General features: G+C 43.4%; 1 protein-coding gene across 10 annotated transcripts in view; it reads left to right on the forward strand.

The window, feature by feature from the left end:
• MAP4K3 (mitogen-activated protein kinase kinase kinase kinase 3) overlaps window positions 1–12,693 on the forward strand; it is a 68,727-nt gene that overhangs the window by 48,405 nt on the left and 7,629 nt on the right. For 7 of the 10 annotated variants that reach the window (XM_035111013.2, XM_035111017.2, XM_035111014.2 and 4 more), the window contains 10 exons: window positions 647–809; window positions 1,748–1,860; window positions 2,969–3,010; window positions 5,093–5,177; window positions 7,182–7,261; window positions 7,921–7,981; window positions 8,075–8,192; window positions 11,038–11,142; window positions 11,248–11,306; window positions 12,155–12,258. In XM_035111013.2, coding sequence (XP_034966904.1) covers window positions 647–809; window positions 1,748–1,860; window positions 2,969–3,010; window positions 5,093–5,177; window positions 7,182–7,261; window positions 7,921–7,981; window positions 8,075–8,192; window positions 11,038–11,142; window positions 11,248–11,306; window positions 12,155–12,258 — 930 coding nt within the window. The remainder of the gene's footprint in view (window positions 1–646; window positions 810–1,747; window positions 1,861–2,968; window positions 3,011–5,092; window positions 5,178–7,181; window positions 7,262–7,920; window positions 7,982–8,074; window positions 8,193–11,037; window positions 11,143–11,247; window positions 11,307–12,154; window positions 12,259–12,693) is intronic. The other 3 variants (XM_035111019.2, XM_035111022.2, XM_035111023.2) reach the window with 1 other exon arrangement.

A 12,693-nucleotide genomic window follows, 5' to 3' on the forward strand; every position in this document is an offset into this window, starting at 1 on the left:
AGGCATCTGTCAGGAACATGAGGAGGGGAGCAGTTTTCAGCTGCTACTCCACTCTGCAGCCGCTGAAATCTGCTCCAGAGGTTTCCCCAGCTCTTCATAGCAGATCTACAGAAGCAGGGAGAAAATCACCAAAAATTACTTTCTTCTCCGTCTGTTGACAGATAGCTTCTGTCAGTGGAGGGAACATAATACATTATTACGTCCCTCTTTTAAGTTAATTCTATTTGGCTAATATGCAGGTGATATATGTGATTTTATGAAAACCATAATCTGATTTGCACCTTGTCCAAAAACAGACTGAAGGCTGTTTTACTGATGTTTTCAATTATGCTTTACAGATTTTTTTAGTTAGATTTTATTGTATTTTATATGTTGTGAGCCACATTATATTTTATGAAATAGCAGGTTATAAATTTTTCAAACAAACAAATAAAATAGGGTTGTTTTCTGTAGACTTTTAGAAAGCCTTTCATTTCCAGCCATGAAATTTCAGCTGAAGAATTCCTTATACATGGCTCCTGTTGCTGCTTCATTTCTACTGTATTCCCTAAACACGTTTTAATGACGTGTTTTGAAAGTTTTAATATGAAGGTGATGTGATATGAATTTTTTTTTAAAAAAGTACTAATAATTTTTTAAATTTCAGCCTAAATCCATCTACGTACCACAGGAGATGCATTCTTCTGAGGATGATAATCAAGGAACCATCAAAAGGTGTCCTGTTTCAGAGAGTCCTGCAAAATCAAACACTCAAGTACCACCCAGACCACCACCACCTCGGTTACCTCCACAGAAATCTAATGCTTTAGGTAATGTTGATGAATTACAGATAATTCACAAATTCTTTAATAACAGCAGTTTAATTTTGCCTTCTTCAATACATATCCCAGAATTATTCTTAAATAAGCATGTTTTGCTCTGGTCAAGCAGCAGAAAATGCACACTTAAAAACAACACCCTGTTTAGATTTTGTTGGTGTGTTGTCATCCCTCCACAACCTTCTTTAAGCCGCTGAACATGGAAATAAATGATAAAATAAATTATAAAATCATGTTTATCAAAACTATGTTCTGTCTGTGATACATTGTACTGAAGTGTGTCCAAACTACAATCATTGAGGATTACAGAATTCTGCCACTGAAGACTCTCACAAGGCTTAGGACAAAAAACAGCACTTCCTCCAGAACAGAATAAACTTTATTCCCTTCACTGGTATCTCCTCATGCTTTCCAAACTTGTCCCTCAGCCCCAAAATTCAGCATGAACAGATAGGCCTTGTAGTACTTCTGAACATGTTCCAGCTTGGGCATTAGTAAAATGGAGTCCCAATTGCTCCTCATGCATTTAGTACCTAAAGCTGAGGCATAGATGACTTCATTAAGCACATTAAGACCCATGGGCCAATTTAGGCCTGGTCATTTCCCCCAAACTGTGTCCACTTGCCATCATATGTGACACCAGTCTTAGTTGAATCGGCTGTCTTAGGAAAGTTGAATTGGTTGTCTTATGTGACACCAGTAAAGTTGAGAACTTCCCAGTATAGCCAGTGGGTCTGCTTTCAGTACCGATCAGCTTATAGGTGCTGTGGTTGACAGATGAGCAGCCCCACCTACCTATGAAGGTTGGCCCAAGGGATGGGGGAGGTAAGGGTTTGGCCACCCTGGATTAAGCAAATACCCTTTGGGAATCTTGCTAATTGTAATGGTGGTTTATGCTCGGTAATGGTCCCTGAATTTTTCTTGTGAAGGTAATGGATTGAATTCTGTCCAGACAAATGGCGACAGAGAAGGATCTCCCCATCAAGAGTCAAATGAGAATAGACACACAAATCTCTCTAGAAAAGAAAAGAAGGAAGTTCTGGTAGGTAATACTACATTTGCCTGTTTCTGTAAAGCACATGGGGAAGCCTCAAAATGAGCATGTCGCTTCCTGGTTTACGTGTGCTGTATATTTGGCATCTTCATTTGCAATATTTTGTAATACGTGCATTGGAGCACCTGGGTATGCTAGAAGCTTTTGCATGGAGGTGTCTATGTGTAAAAGTAAGCAGTGTATTGCCACTTAGGCCCAAGCCATGAATCTATGTGTGTCTGAAAACTGCTTTTTCATCTTCAGGGACTAAGCCCTTCATGAACTCAAATGACAGAAGGGAATTACCTGTTCCTTCTGTGACCCTGGCTGCTATCAGTCTGAAGGAGGTGGCCCACTAGCGTGTTTTACCACATACACAGGAGCCCAGTATTAGCATTTCACTGCCTGTGCCCCCCCAAAAAACGTATCTTAAGATATTCAGAAAGGAATAACAGACATAGCTAAATCTTTTCCAAAAACATGAAGTTTGCAAGGCAAAATAAGGAAGCCAGTCCCAGAAAATGAAGGTCGGGGGAGAGATAGGGAGTGAGAGAGCTGAGGTGGCAGTGAGCCCAAGGCAGCTGCATGGAAATGCTTCAGTGCCTGAGGAGGAAAGGAGGGGAACACTGGAAGCTGGAGAGCTGCGGAAAAAATTGAAAGCGAGGAAGTGGGAGTGCATACTGTTACTGTGAAGCACGTCTCCAAATTTGGATCTGGAACAGGGAGATCATTCCTGAGGTTGCACTGAGCTTCAAAAGTCCTGTAGAACTGCACCAATAATCTCCAACCACCTTTCCATATCCGGACTTGGAGCGGAGAGGAGCAGCAGTGCATCGCTTTTGGCCCTGGATTGCATAAGCTCCAATCTTGCTCTCCAGGTTACAGCAGGAAGCAGGGGTGATCTTCCCCATGGTTAATGCTGTGGAGACAATCGGCAGTCCCTCCACAGATCCAGCCTGGAGAGCAGGGCTGGGATTCCTCTCATCACATTCACCATGGCAAGCAAAACTGTGGACTCATGAATGCATGCGTACGAGCCCTGCTCCTTCAGTGCTTGTGCCACAAATATAGCTCATCTTTAAAAGTCACAATTCAAACGTGCATTTTTGTTTTCCAGAAACCAATTAGTAACGGTCTTCCTCCTACACCAAAAGTGCATGTAAGTATTAAGTTTGGTATAGGGCGATTTATTCAAAGTGTCTTAAATTCTGTCTCAGGGCATTGTTGACTACCATTTATCTTAAAGATTTAACCCTCATACTCAGTGTTATATATGTTGAACTGCTAGAATGTAGCTGAACTAGTTTTGGAGTGACGGCTTCCCTATATGTGGAAGATGCACCTAATAATAATAATAATAATAATAATAATAATAATAATAATAATAATACACTTACTAGGCCTCCTGCCAAGTCCAATTCATGCTCTTCTGTTCAAATATAATTTAGAACTTCTTTTATTTATTCATTGTCTTGTAGATCAGGTATCAGTAATTTACTTGTCTGTAGATGGGGTACATTGTATGAGGCAATATTTTTTTACAAAAATGACTTGAATTTATATTTCAGCTATAGTTATATTCTTAACTATGGTAAATACAGTTACTGAATCTTGAAATGCAGTGTTTTTTATCACAGAATTGGACTGACTGCAAGGGAAGAATGATGGAATCCCATTAGATGACTTCAAAATTAAATACCCCTTACTAAGTCTGTTTGAGCCATAGTATATCCTTTTATGCTAAAATTCCTTCTTAGAAGAAAATTGGGCCTCCAGTTTGAAGAGTCCACCTAATTTAGCATATTTTGATTACTAGAAATGTCGGAGAGTAGGCTAGAGAACTCAACACGCTGTCAAATGCAGTTTCGGTTTTCATTCCTTTAGGGACAACTTGCCCTACTTTCTTCTGCATAGCTTATAATACTAGACTGAATGTTTTGAGACTACAGGAGTGGATTTCGTCCCTGACAAAGTGTGCTCATTCTTACAACTTTCAGTTTCCTTCTTTATGCCTTCTAAGTTTGTGGAGGTATTAACACAAGCAAATTCTAGTTCTTACACTTACAATAAAATAAAATTTAGGTCAAATGCTAGCTTCCCCTCAATAATGTACTAGAAGAAAAATTGAGAGCTCTTCAAGCTTTTCTTCCTTCCATAGCTATGCACAACATGCTCTTCACTGCAAAGTAAAGTGAATGGCTGGGTCAGGAGATCCCACACTTATTTGAACCGAGGATTCTCCTGGATTCCTTGAGGCCAGGTCCCCATTAAAAATAATACCTTAAGTGGGTTTTGTTTTTTCCTTTCGGCTGTTCCTTTTTCTATTCCAGAGGAGCAGTGGGAACTGAAAACTTGTGCTTAATGGTTTTTCCAGAACTCATGTTATCTACAAATAAAATATATATCTAAGATGCTTTCTTTAAAAACAGGATTTTGAATTTGCCTGCTTGTAATATTTGATTTTAACTTGCTCCTCGGAATTGTCCACAGAATAAGTCAATTAAACAGTGTGACAGATTAGAAATCAGAGGGGACGCTGAGACTGAGTACCCCATTCATTTTTTAACACAAGTAGTATTCCTGAGTATTCTGTATTTAATTAGTTATGTACTTCAATCCTTTCTCTTGACAACTTTGCTGAAGAAAAAAGGAGTTTGTTCTCAGGTGGTATAGCATCCTCTACTTCAGCATTTAGAATAGTGCATTTAAGGTTACTACTGAGCCAAAACATTGTCCTGCACTCATGTATCAAAAAGTGCCTCCCATTTTCAACATCATTGCAAATATATTTGCATTGTTTCAGTGTTGTTCTTGCCACCATCTGCCTTCTCCATCTTTACCCTTGCTCTTCCTCGTTTTCCCATTTTATCTGATCAGCTGTGGCAACAAACATAATTCTGTGCCAATGTTTTACTGCTAAATCTCACACGTTATGATGAAATGTGCCCATTAAGCACATAATATTGGTTGCTGTAGCTAATCAGATTGAATGGCACGGGGGGCAAATAATGTAAAGGACAGTCAGTGAAGGAAGAGGAAGAAAATGGCACCAAGAAGCAACAGCAGAAAAACTGCACCTCGCAGAATTGAAATATTGTACCATAGATTTTGGTGGCATTTATTCAGTAATATGAGTGCACTGATTGTGCTAATTTTGTGATTGAAGTTAAGCAGTATTCAGTGAAGACACATGTGAGATGAATTCTCTGTTGTAAATATTGTGTCCTTTTATTTTTCACAGATGGGTGCTTGCTTTTCAAAGGTTTTCAATGGATGCCCCTTAAAAATTCATTGTGCAACTTCATGGATAAATCCTGATACAAGAGGTAATATTCAATTTCCGCCAGGATGAGAAAGAAACACTTCAGAACAATTTTGTAAGGATTTGAGAGTTCTGTCCTTCCCTGGGAATTCACAAACTTTCTCTCTCCCATGCAGTATTCTTTGCCCTCATAACACGATAGGTGCTTTCCAGGTTATCTCTTTGGAATCCATTTGCAAGATACATTTCAAAGCTTTTACCCTGTCAGAAGCCCAAATTGCTTTTCTAGTTGTTCCAGGAGACAATACTGGGCAAGTCAACACAGCTCCATTGGGGCAGATTTATTAAGCCAGTATGGCACCCTAGGACAACTACAATTCACATATAATTGCCTGATTTGCCCAGATTCTCTTGTACACTTTGCACTTAGGCTTAAGATTTCACTTTCCATTTAAGAGAAATCCTTTTGAGCTTCTTTGTACTGTTTGGGGTTCCACTACCTTGAGTTTGAAGATGTATTTTAATATCTGTTTAATTTTCCATGAACCTGCTGCATCACTATTCAGTCCTGACTCCAGATAATTTAATGAGTAAGACTTGGTCCCAGGGGCAGGAGACCAGGATCTGTTGGAGGGGATATACAGGGGTTTCTGACTCTTAATGGTTTCACAGCAAGTAAAGACATTTGCTGCCATGAATAGTCTTGTACTAATCACTTTTGCCTTAGCCTCCGAGTTCCTTATTCGTAAGATATGCTACCAGTTCGTATCTGTAAGACATGAGTCTCAAATGGTTGCCTTTGGTCAGAATTCTGTATAGCTCTGCTGACCAGTTGGAGACTGGTTTTTTTTTGTTAGAACTAGCATAACCTGCTAAGCCACGGTTTTACACCATGGGATTCTAACACAACCGGAAACCCATGCAGATTTATGATCCTGACATTTTCCCACTCCTGGCCTGGTCTACACACCCAATAGAACAAAATGGCAGAATATTAAAAGTATGAGAGTGAACTATACCACAAATGAGAAATAACAACTTGTAAAACCTCATAGCAAGGTGGGTAACAAGATCGTAGCTCCGTCTCCTGTCCAGTTTTCAGCTTGCAGCTAGCTTTATATTTTGCACAGGAAAGCATTCAGAAATGTGATGCTTCCATCTGCTGGTCTGAAAGTACAGTAGTGCAGTCAGTTCTACCACATAACCGTCTCATTCTTCTTTATAAGTAGACCCAGTGGAAGTTAAATAGCACCAGTTCCAGAACAGGATAAACCTTACACTATTGATAAGAAGTTCTTTCATTGTTGCAGTCTCACACTACTTCACAGGGGACAATAGTGAATGTTTCTTCTTTTAGAACAAACCAAAGTTCAGTGTTACATATGAACTTGGGGAATTGTAATTCATTTTCACCCAAGTTACTTAAAACAAACCAGAATTTACCTGTAATTTCAGATCAAGAACAAGACACAGTTCCCCAAATGAATACATAACAAAGAACTGTGGCTTGCTTTGAAGTGAAAATGGAAAATGTCACACTCTTCTCTCATGTGCTGTCTGCTATCTACTGTTTTGTTTTTAATTTGAACCACCCTGAGACCTCCAGGTACAGTGGTGCCTCGCTAGACGAAATTAATTCGTTCCACGGGTCTTTTCTTATAGCGAAAAATTCGTCTAGCAAATCCCATAGGAATGCATTGAATATTTTTTTTTTGCTCATAGGAACGCATTAATTGAATTTCAATGCATTCCTATGGGAAACCGCGATTCGCTAGGCGAATTTTTTGTAAAACGCATTCGTCTAGCGAGGCAAGCTCCGCTCGAAAAATCCTTTCGTTAAGCGGAAATTTCGTTAAGCAGGGCATTCGTTAAGCGAGGCACCACTGTATAGGGTGGTACAGTATATAAATCCAATAATTATTATTTTTATTATTATTAACGGCTGATGCTTCTGCTCTGTATTATGTATTGTTATGCATTTTTTGCTTTTAAAATCTGTTAGCTGCTTTAAGGGGCTTTCACCTGATAAAGTGGGGCATTTATAGTAAATATATTTGTATCTTTGTAGATCAGTACTTGATATTTGGTGCTGAGGAAGGGATTTACACCTTAAACCTTAATGAGCTCCATGAAACATCAATGGAACAGGTTTGTTTTCAGATTTTGCTTTTCCTATGTAGTGGTGTGATATTTTAAAATTTAGTATTTCCCAGCGTAGCCCAACATAATGAGTGGAATTCAGTGTAGCACTGGGGAGATAGTTCCATTAGCACAAGAATTTCTACTTGCTTGCTTGCTTATTTATTTATTTAATTTTTATGCTGCCCTTCATCTAAAGATAATCTAAATGCAAAAATGCAAGTATGTGTAAATGTAGAGCCACAAGATTAAGGTATTTACAGAGCTCAGCTTGAATAAGTCCTCTGAGAGCTTTCTTTCCCTAAGAATGACAGCTCTCACCAGAGAACTCCTCAACTCTCATCCCTGCTGTATACCAAGCTCAGCCTCTCCTATAAGAGAGAGTACAGATAATACCATCATTATTCTTGGAAACAAGGAGTTTTGCTCTCTCTCGTTCCTTCCTGAAGCAATTTTTAAAAAAGCAGCAAGTCCTTTTGGTTTTGCCACTTCAGCAGCAGCCCTGGAAATAATGTCCACTCTGCCTCACAGAAGCGCAAGAAAATATACTGCTCTCACCATACATATATATATAGCAATTTTATAGCAATTTCTTACCCATCGTGATGTCTCTTTCAAAAATTACTTTATTCTTTTATTATTACTTTACATTTTGTTCCCTACATCAGCTATTTCCCCGACGGTGCACATGGCTGTACGTTATGAACAATTGTTTGCTATCAATATCTGGTAAGACCTTTTTTTGAATAATTTGGGGCGTAAATGCCTGGGCTCTGTTGCTCTGTTCAGCTTTTTGTACTACATTGGCTGTTTTATTTGCAGGTAAAGCTTCTCAGCTTTATTCCCATAATTTGCCGGGCTTATTTGATTATGCAAGGCAAATGCAAAAGTTACCTGTGGCTATCCCGGCGCACAAGCTTCCTGACAGAATACTCCCCAGGTAAATAAGTTTGTGCCACATTTGTTTCTTTTTTGAGTGGGGTTCCAAATGTGTAATGTTCAGGTTGGGTTGCGGGGGTCGTGCTGGAGCATCTTGGAGGGCAGATTAAACCCACACTCAGCAGCAGTGGTCTGCCCCACACGCTCCCACACTGATGGATTTGGAGCAGAAACAGCAATAGCACTGCACTCACAGCGATAGCATAGGGTGAGGTGGCAGCAAGGTCAGGGGAGCTTTGGGTTGGCTGTAGTGTCCTGCAATTGCACAGGCATCTGCAGGGCCACCAGCAACAACCTGGAGGTCCCCGAGAATTTGCCTACTCCCTTGCTCTGCCCTGCCCCAATGAGCATAGCTCCTGCAGCACCAGGAGGGAGCTGCCGCTGCTCTGCCCCCTTACATATAGTACGATTGGTGCTCAGCGGTGTAGCTAGCCATTCGGGTGCCTAATGCGGGGGCGTGTCCTGCAGCCAGGGGCGGGGCGATCCCCCTGTGGGGGCGGGGCGAGCCTGTCCGATGCTTGGAGCCTCTCCGCCGCCTCCCCCTCAGCTGTAGGGCGACTGAGGGAGAGGCAGTAGGCCAGGGATCAGCAACCTTTTTCAGCTGTGGGCCGGTCTGTCGTCCCTCAGACCATGTGGTGGGCTGGACTATATTGGGGGGTGGGGGTGGAATGAACAAATTTGTATGCCCCACAAATAGCCCAGAGATGCATCTATATATATAAAAATGTAGGCATTGCGCGCGGAGGTCACAGCTTTTCTCCGTAACTGCTAAACCGTAATGTAACAAATTCGGCCACAACGTTCCATGCCCATTAGGGAGGGATCTGGCATAATTTCCCCCCAAAAAAACCACAGCTTTCACACCTAAAATAATGATTAAACACAAAAAGTGGTGCCCAAGTTAGACGTCACCACCAGAAGCTCTGAAGACTCCAGCAGCATCCAGTAGAAAGGCAGATCGCACGCTGCTGCCTCCTAAGCTGCGCCACCAAAGCTGTGCCACCAGATGACATCACAAAATTCCACAGCAACCAACTGAAAACAGTCCTTTTGCAGCTTTTTCAATAGGCCGCAGCATTGCCAAGCAGGGAAAACTGAGTAGGCCGCACCATTCAGTAGGCCACAGGCAAAAACAAACAGAATAGAGCCTTTCAAAATGGGGGGAGGCACAGGGATGAGGCACAAAAAAGGGAGGGGGGAACACATAGCCACGGGGGGGGGAGGACCCTGAGTCAGCCAAAGCAGTGGGAGGTGGGTTGGAACACGGAAAACTGAGTAGGCCGCAGCATTGCCCAGTAGGCCACAGGCAAAAACAAACAGAATATGGGGCTTTCACAACGGGGGGGTGTGTGTGTGTGTCACAGGAACAAGGCACAACAAAGGGAGGGAGGAAAAACACATAGCCATGGGGGGGGGGACCCTGAGTCAGCCAAAGCAGTGGGGGGTGGGGACATTTTCAGGAACACGCATGGGGGGAGTCTTATTTTTGAAACTTACAGTAGGGGAGTCAGGGTTGGGACAGGGCAGGTGAGGGGACTCTAAAGGGAGACTCTGAAGGTCCATTTAACAGAAAAAGGTCCATTTAACACAAAAACCCACAGCAATGCATTGCTGGGCCAGCTAGTTTTAAATAAAAGCACACATTCCACTCATGTAAAAACACCAGGCAGGCCCCACAAATAACCCAGAGATGCATCCTATATAATAATGTCCATGTTGTCCCTGCGTCCAGATGTCCCGTGTGTCCCTGGGTCACTGCGCATGTGCCCCAGGGATACAGGGATTGGACAGCAGAGACTGCGCGCGCGCACTCTCCCCCCACTCTGCCTCCTCCAACCGCCGCTCCCGCCGGGGTGGAGGCCGGCGAAGGCCTCCTCACAACCCTCCCTGGCCGTGAGGAGCGGCGGTTGGAGGAGGCGGGGGGGGAGAGTGCGCGCGTCCTTCCTGTCGGCGGCTGGGGGAGAGGAAGGAAGGAGGAGAAAGCGCCGCTTTCTCCTCCTCCGTTCCTGTCCCCCTGCCGCCGACAGCAAGGACGGGTCCCAGGGTTCGGAGAAGCGCTGCGCAAGCGCTTCTCCGAACCCTGGGATGTCTGCTTCCTGTCGGCGGCTGCGGGAGAGGAACGGAGAAGGAGAAAGCAGCGCTTTCTCCTCCTCCGTTCCTGTCCCCCTGCCGCCGACAGCAAGGACGGGTCCCAGGGTTCGGAGAAGCGCTGCGCAAGCGCTTCTCCGAACCCTGGGATATCTGCTTCCTGTCGGCGGCTGCGGGAGAGGAACGGAGAAGGAAAAAGCAGCGCTTTCTCCTCCTCCGTTCCTGTCCCCCTGCCGCCGACAGCAAGGACGGGTCCCAGGGTTCGGAGAAGCGCTGCGCAAGCGCTTCTCCGAACCCTGGGATATCTGCTTCCTGTCGGCGGCTGCGGGAGAGGAACGGAGAAGGAAAAAGCAGCGCTTTCTCCTCCTCCGTTCCTGTCCCCCTGCCGCCGACAGCAAGGACAGGTCCCAGGGTTCGGAGAAGCGCTGCGCAAGCGCTTCTCCGAACCCCAGGATTCTAGCGCCCGTTATTGAACGGGCTGAAAACCACTAGTTTTAAATAAAAGGACACATTCTACTCATGTAAAAACTTGCTGATTCCCGGACCGTCTGCGGGCCGGATTGAGAAGGCGATTAGGCTGCATCCGACCCACGGGGCCTTCGATTGCCTACCCCTGCAGTAGGCAGACGCAAGTCCCACACTGTCGTTTCAGGCAGCGCGGAACCTGCAGGCGCCTAAGCCACCAGGTCATTCCTAAAAAGTTTTGTGAGCCCAGTTTTTAATTTAAAAAACCTCATTTTATCACCCACCCCCCTCAGTGATGACACCCATGGCGGACCGCACCCCCCTTCCTCCGCCACTGTTGGTGCTTACCTGAAGCATAGATTTGCGAGGGTGTCTAGCAGGCACTGGGTTGTGACAAGGTATGTTCATGAAACTTCTGGGCCTGTTCATGGAAATTCAGCTGGATCATCATGATGAGAAGGACAATTAGGAGGTTAACTTGTATTTTAAAATATATATTCCAGGAAGTTTGCAGTGTCAACCAAAATTCCAGACACAAAGATGTGTCAGAAGTGTTGCGTGGGTAAGTAGAGATACTATCAAATATCAACGCATGCGTACAAATTAGACATTTAATGTAATTTGTACTTGGATTACTTTGGCAATAAAATGCTTTGCTTGTAATTTAACATTGGATACCTTTTGGACCTATCGAAATGCCTCTGTAGTATCTGGGTGTTTCATCATTCTGTGAAATGTCACACAACAGTGGGGAATCGGCTTAGGGAGAGAAACCTAGGAAGGTAGAAAAGAAAGGGGAAGGCAGCAGTCAAGGGGGGTGGGGGGTCCTCTCTGCAGTTTCCTCTGTATTCCTCAAGTGTTAATGTGTGCAGGTGGCAACCACAGGTCACAAAGGGAAGGGTGGAAAAAACAGCTCTTTACTACAGTTCAACAGAGGTTGTTCATGTGACAGGTTGTGACTATTGTATAATTCTTGCATTTAGTGAAAAACTATCTTCTGTATTTGCTAGCAGGACCATCCCATGTGAGCACTTTCAACTTTCAAGAGCTTACTCTGGACTTGAGCCAGTGGTTCTCATAGTTTGAAGCTTGAAATCCCTCACATGAAGAGAGAAAATGAGTCTCAGGCAGTCAAGCCCTACCAGATGCCTCATCTTAGCCAGGAGCTTTTTCAGTAGTAGGATTATATGTGCCAGAAATGGGGAAATATTTGTGATTAGTTCCATGGCTATCTGTTTCTCACTGTCAGGCTTACTAAGGCTTGAGATTCTCCCCAGCTGGTGTACCAAGAAAGAAATCCATCAGAGCAGCATTGGTCTTTTGCAGATCACATCTCTAGGGTTACATAGGACTCATCTACACTTTGCTTTACTGTTAAGGTTTTTTTAAAAAATCGTTTTTCTTTCTTAGTGAGGAATCCTTACTCAGGACACAAATATCTTTGTGGGGCCCTGCAATCTAGTATCATTCTATTAGAGTGGGTTGAGCCAATGCAGAAATTCATGTTGATCAAGGTAGGTTGCATTTGAAAAGTTATCCTGCTGTAAAATATTACTCTCACAGCAGAAAATATTTTGTTGTATTCTATTAGCTTCCAGCCTGAAGAGTGAAAAGGATTCCTTGTTGTTGTTGTTGTTGTTGTTGATTTGTCCACTTATGTTCCAACTCTCTCAAAAACAACACAAAAACCAGGGGAGCCAATTAAGACCATAAACACCACCTTAGAAACAAAACACAATGATGACATTAAAGCAGCTGTCTTTCTAAAAAGCAACCAGGAGATTCTTTGAAGCATCTTTTTGGGTAACTCATGCCAGACCCCAGGGCTGCAGCAGAAAAGACCCTGCAACTAACCACCCTTGAGATAATTTGAAGATCTGGCACACTGATTTAAAGAGGTGGAGGGACTCTTGCACATTACGTTGGGAGGGGGAACTTAATGCATTTCC

Source organism: Zootoca vivipara, chromosome 3, assembly GCF_963506605.1.
Source record: "Zootoca vivipara chromosome 3, rZooViv1.1, whole genome shotgun sequence".
Taxonomy (NCBI): domain Eukaryota; kingdom Metazoa; phylum Chordata; class Lepidosauria; order Squamata; family Lacertidae; genus Zootoca; species Zootoca vivipara.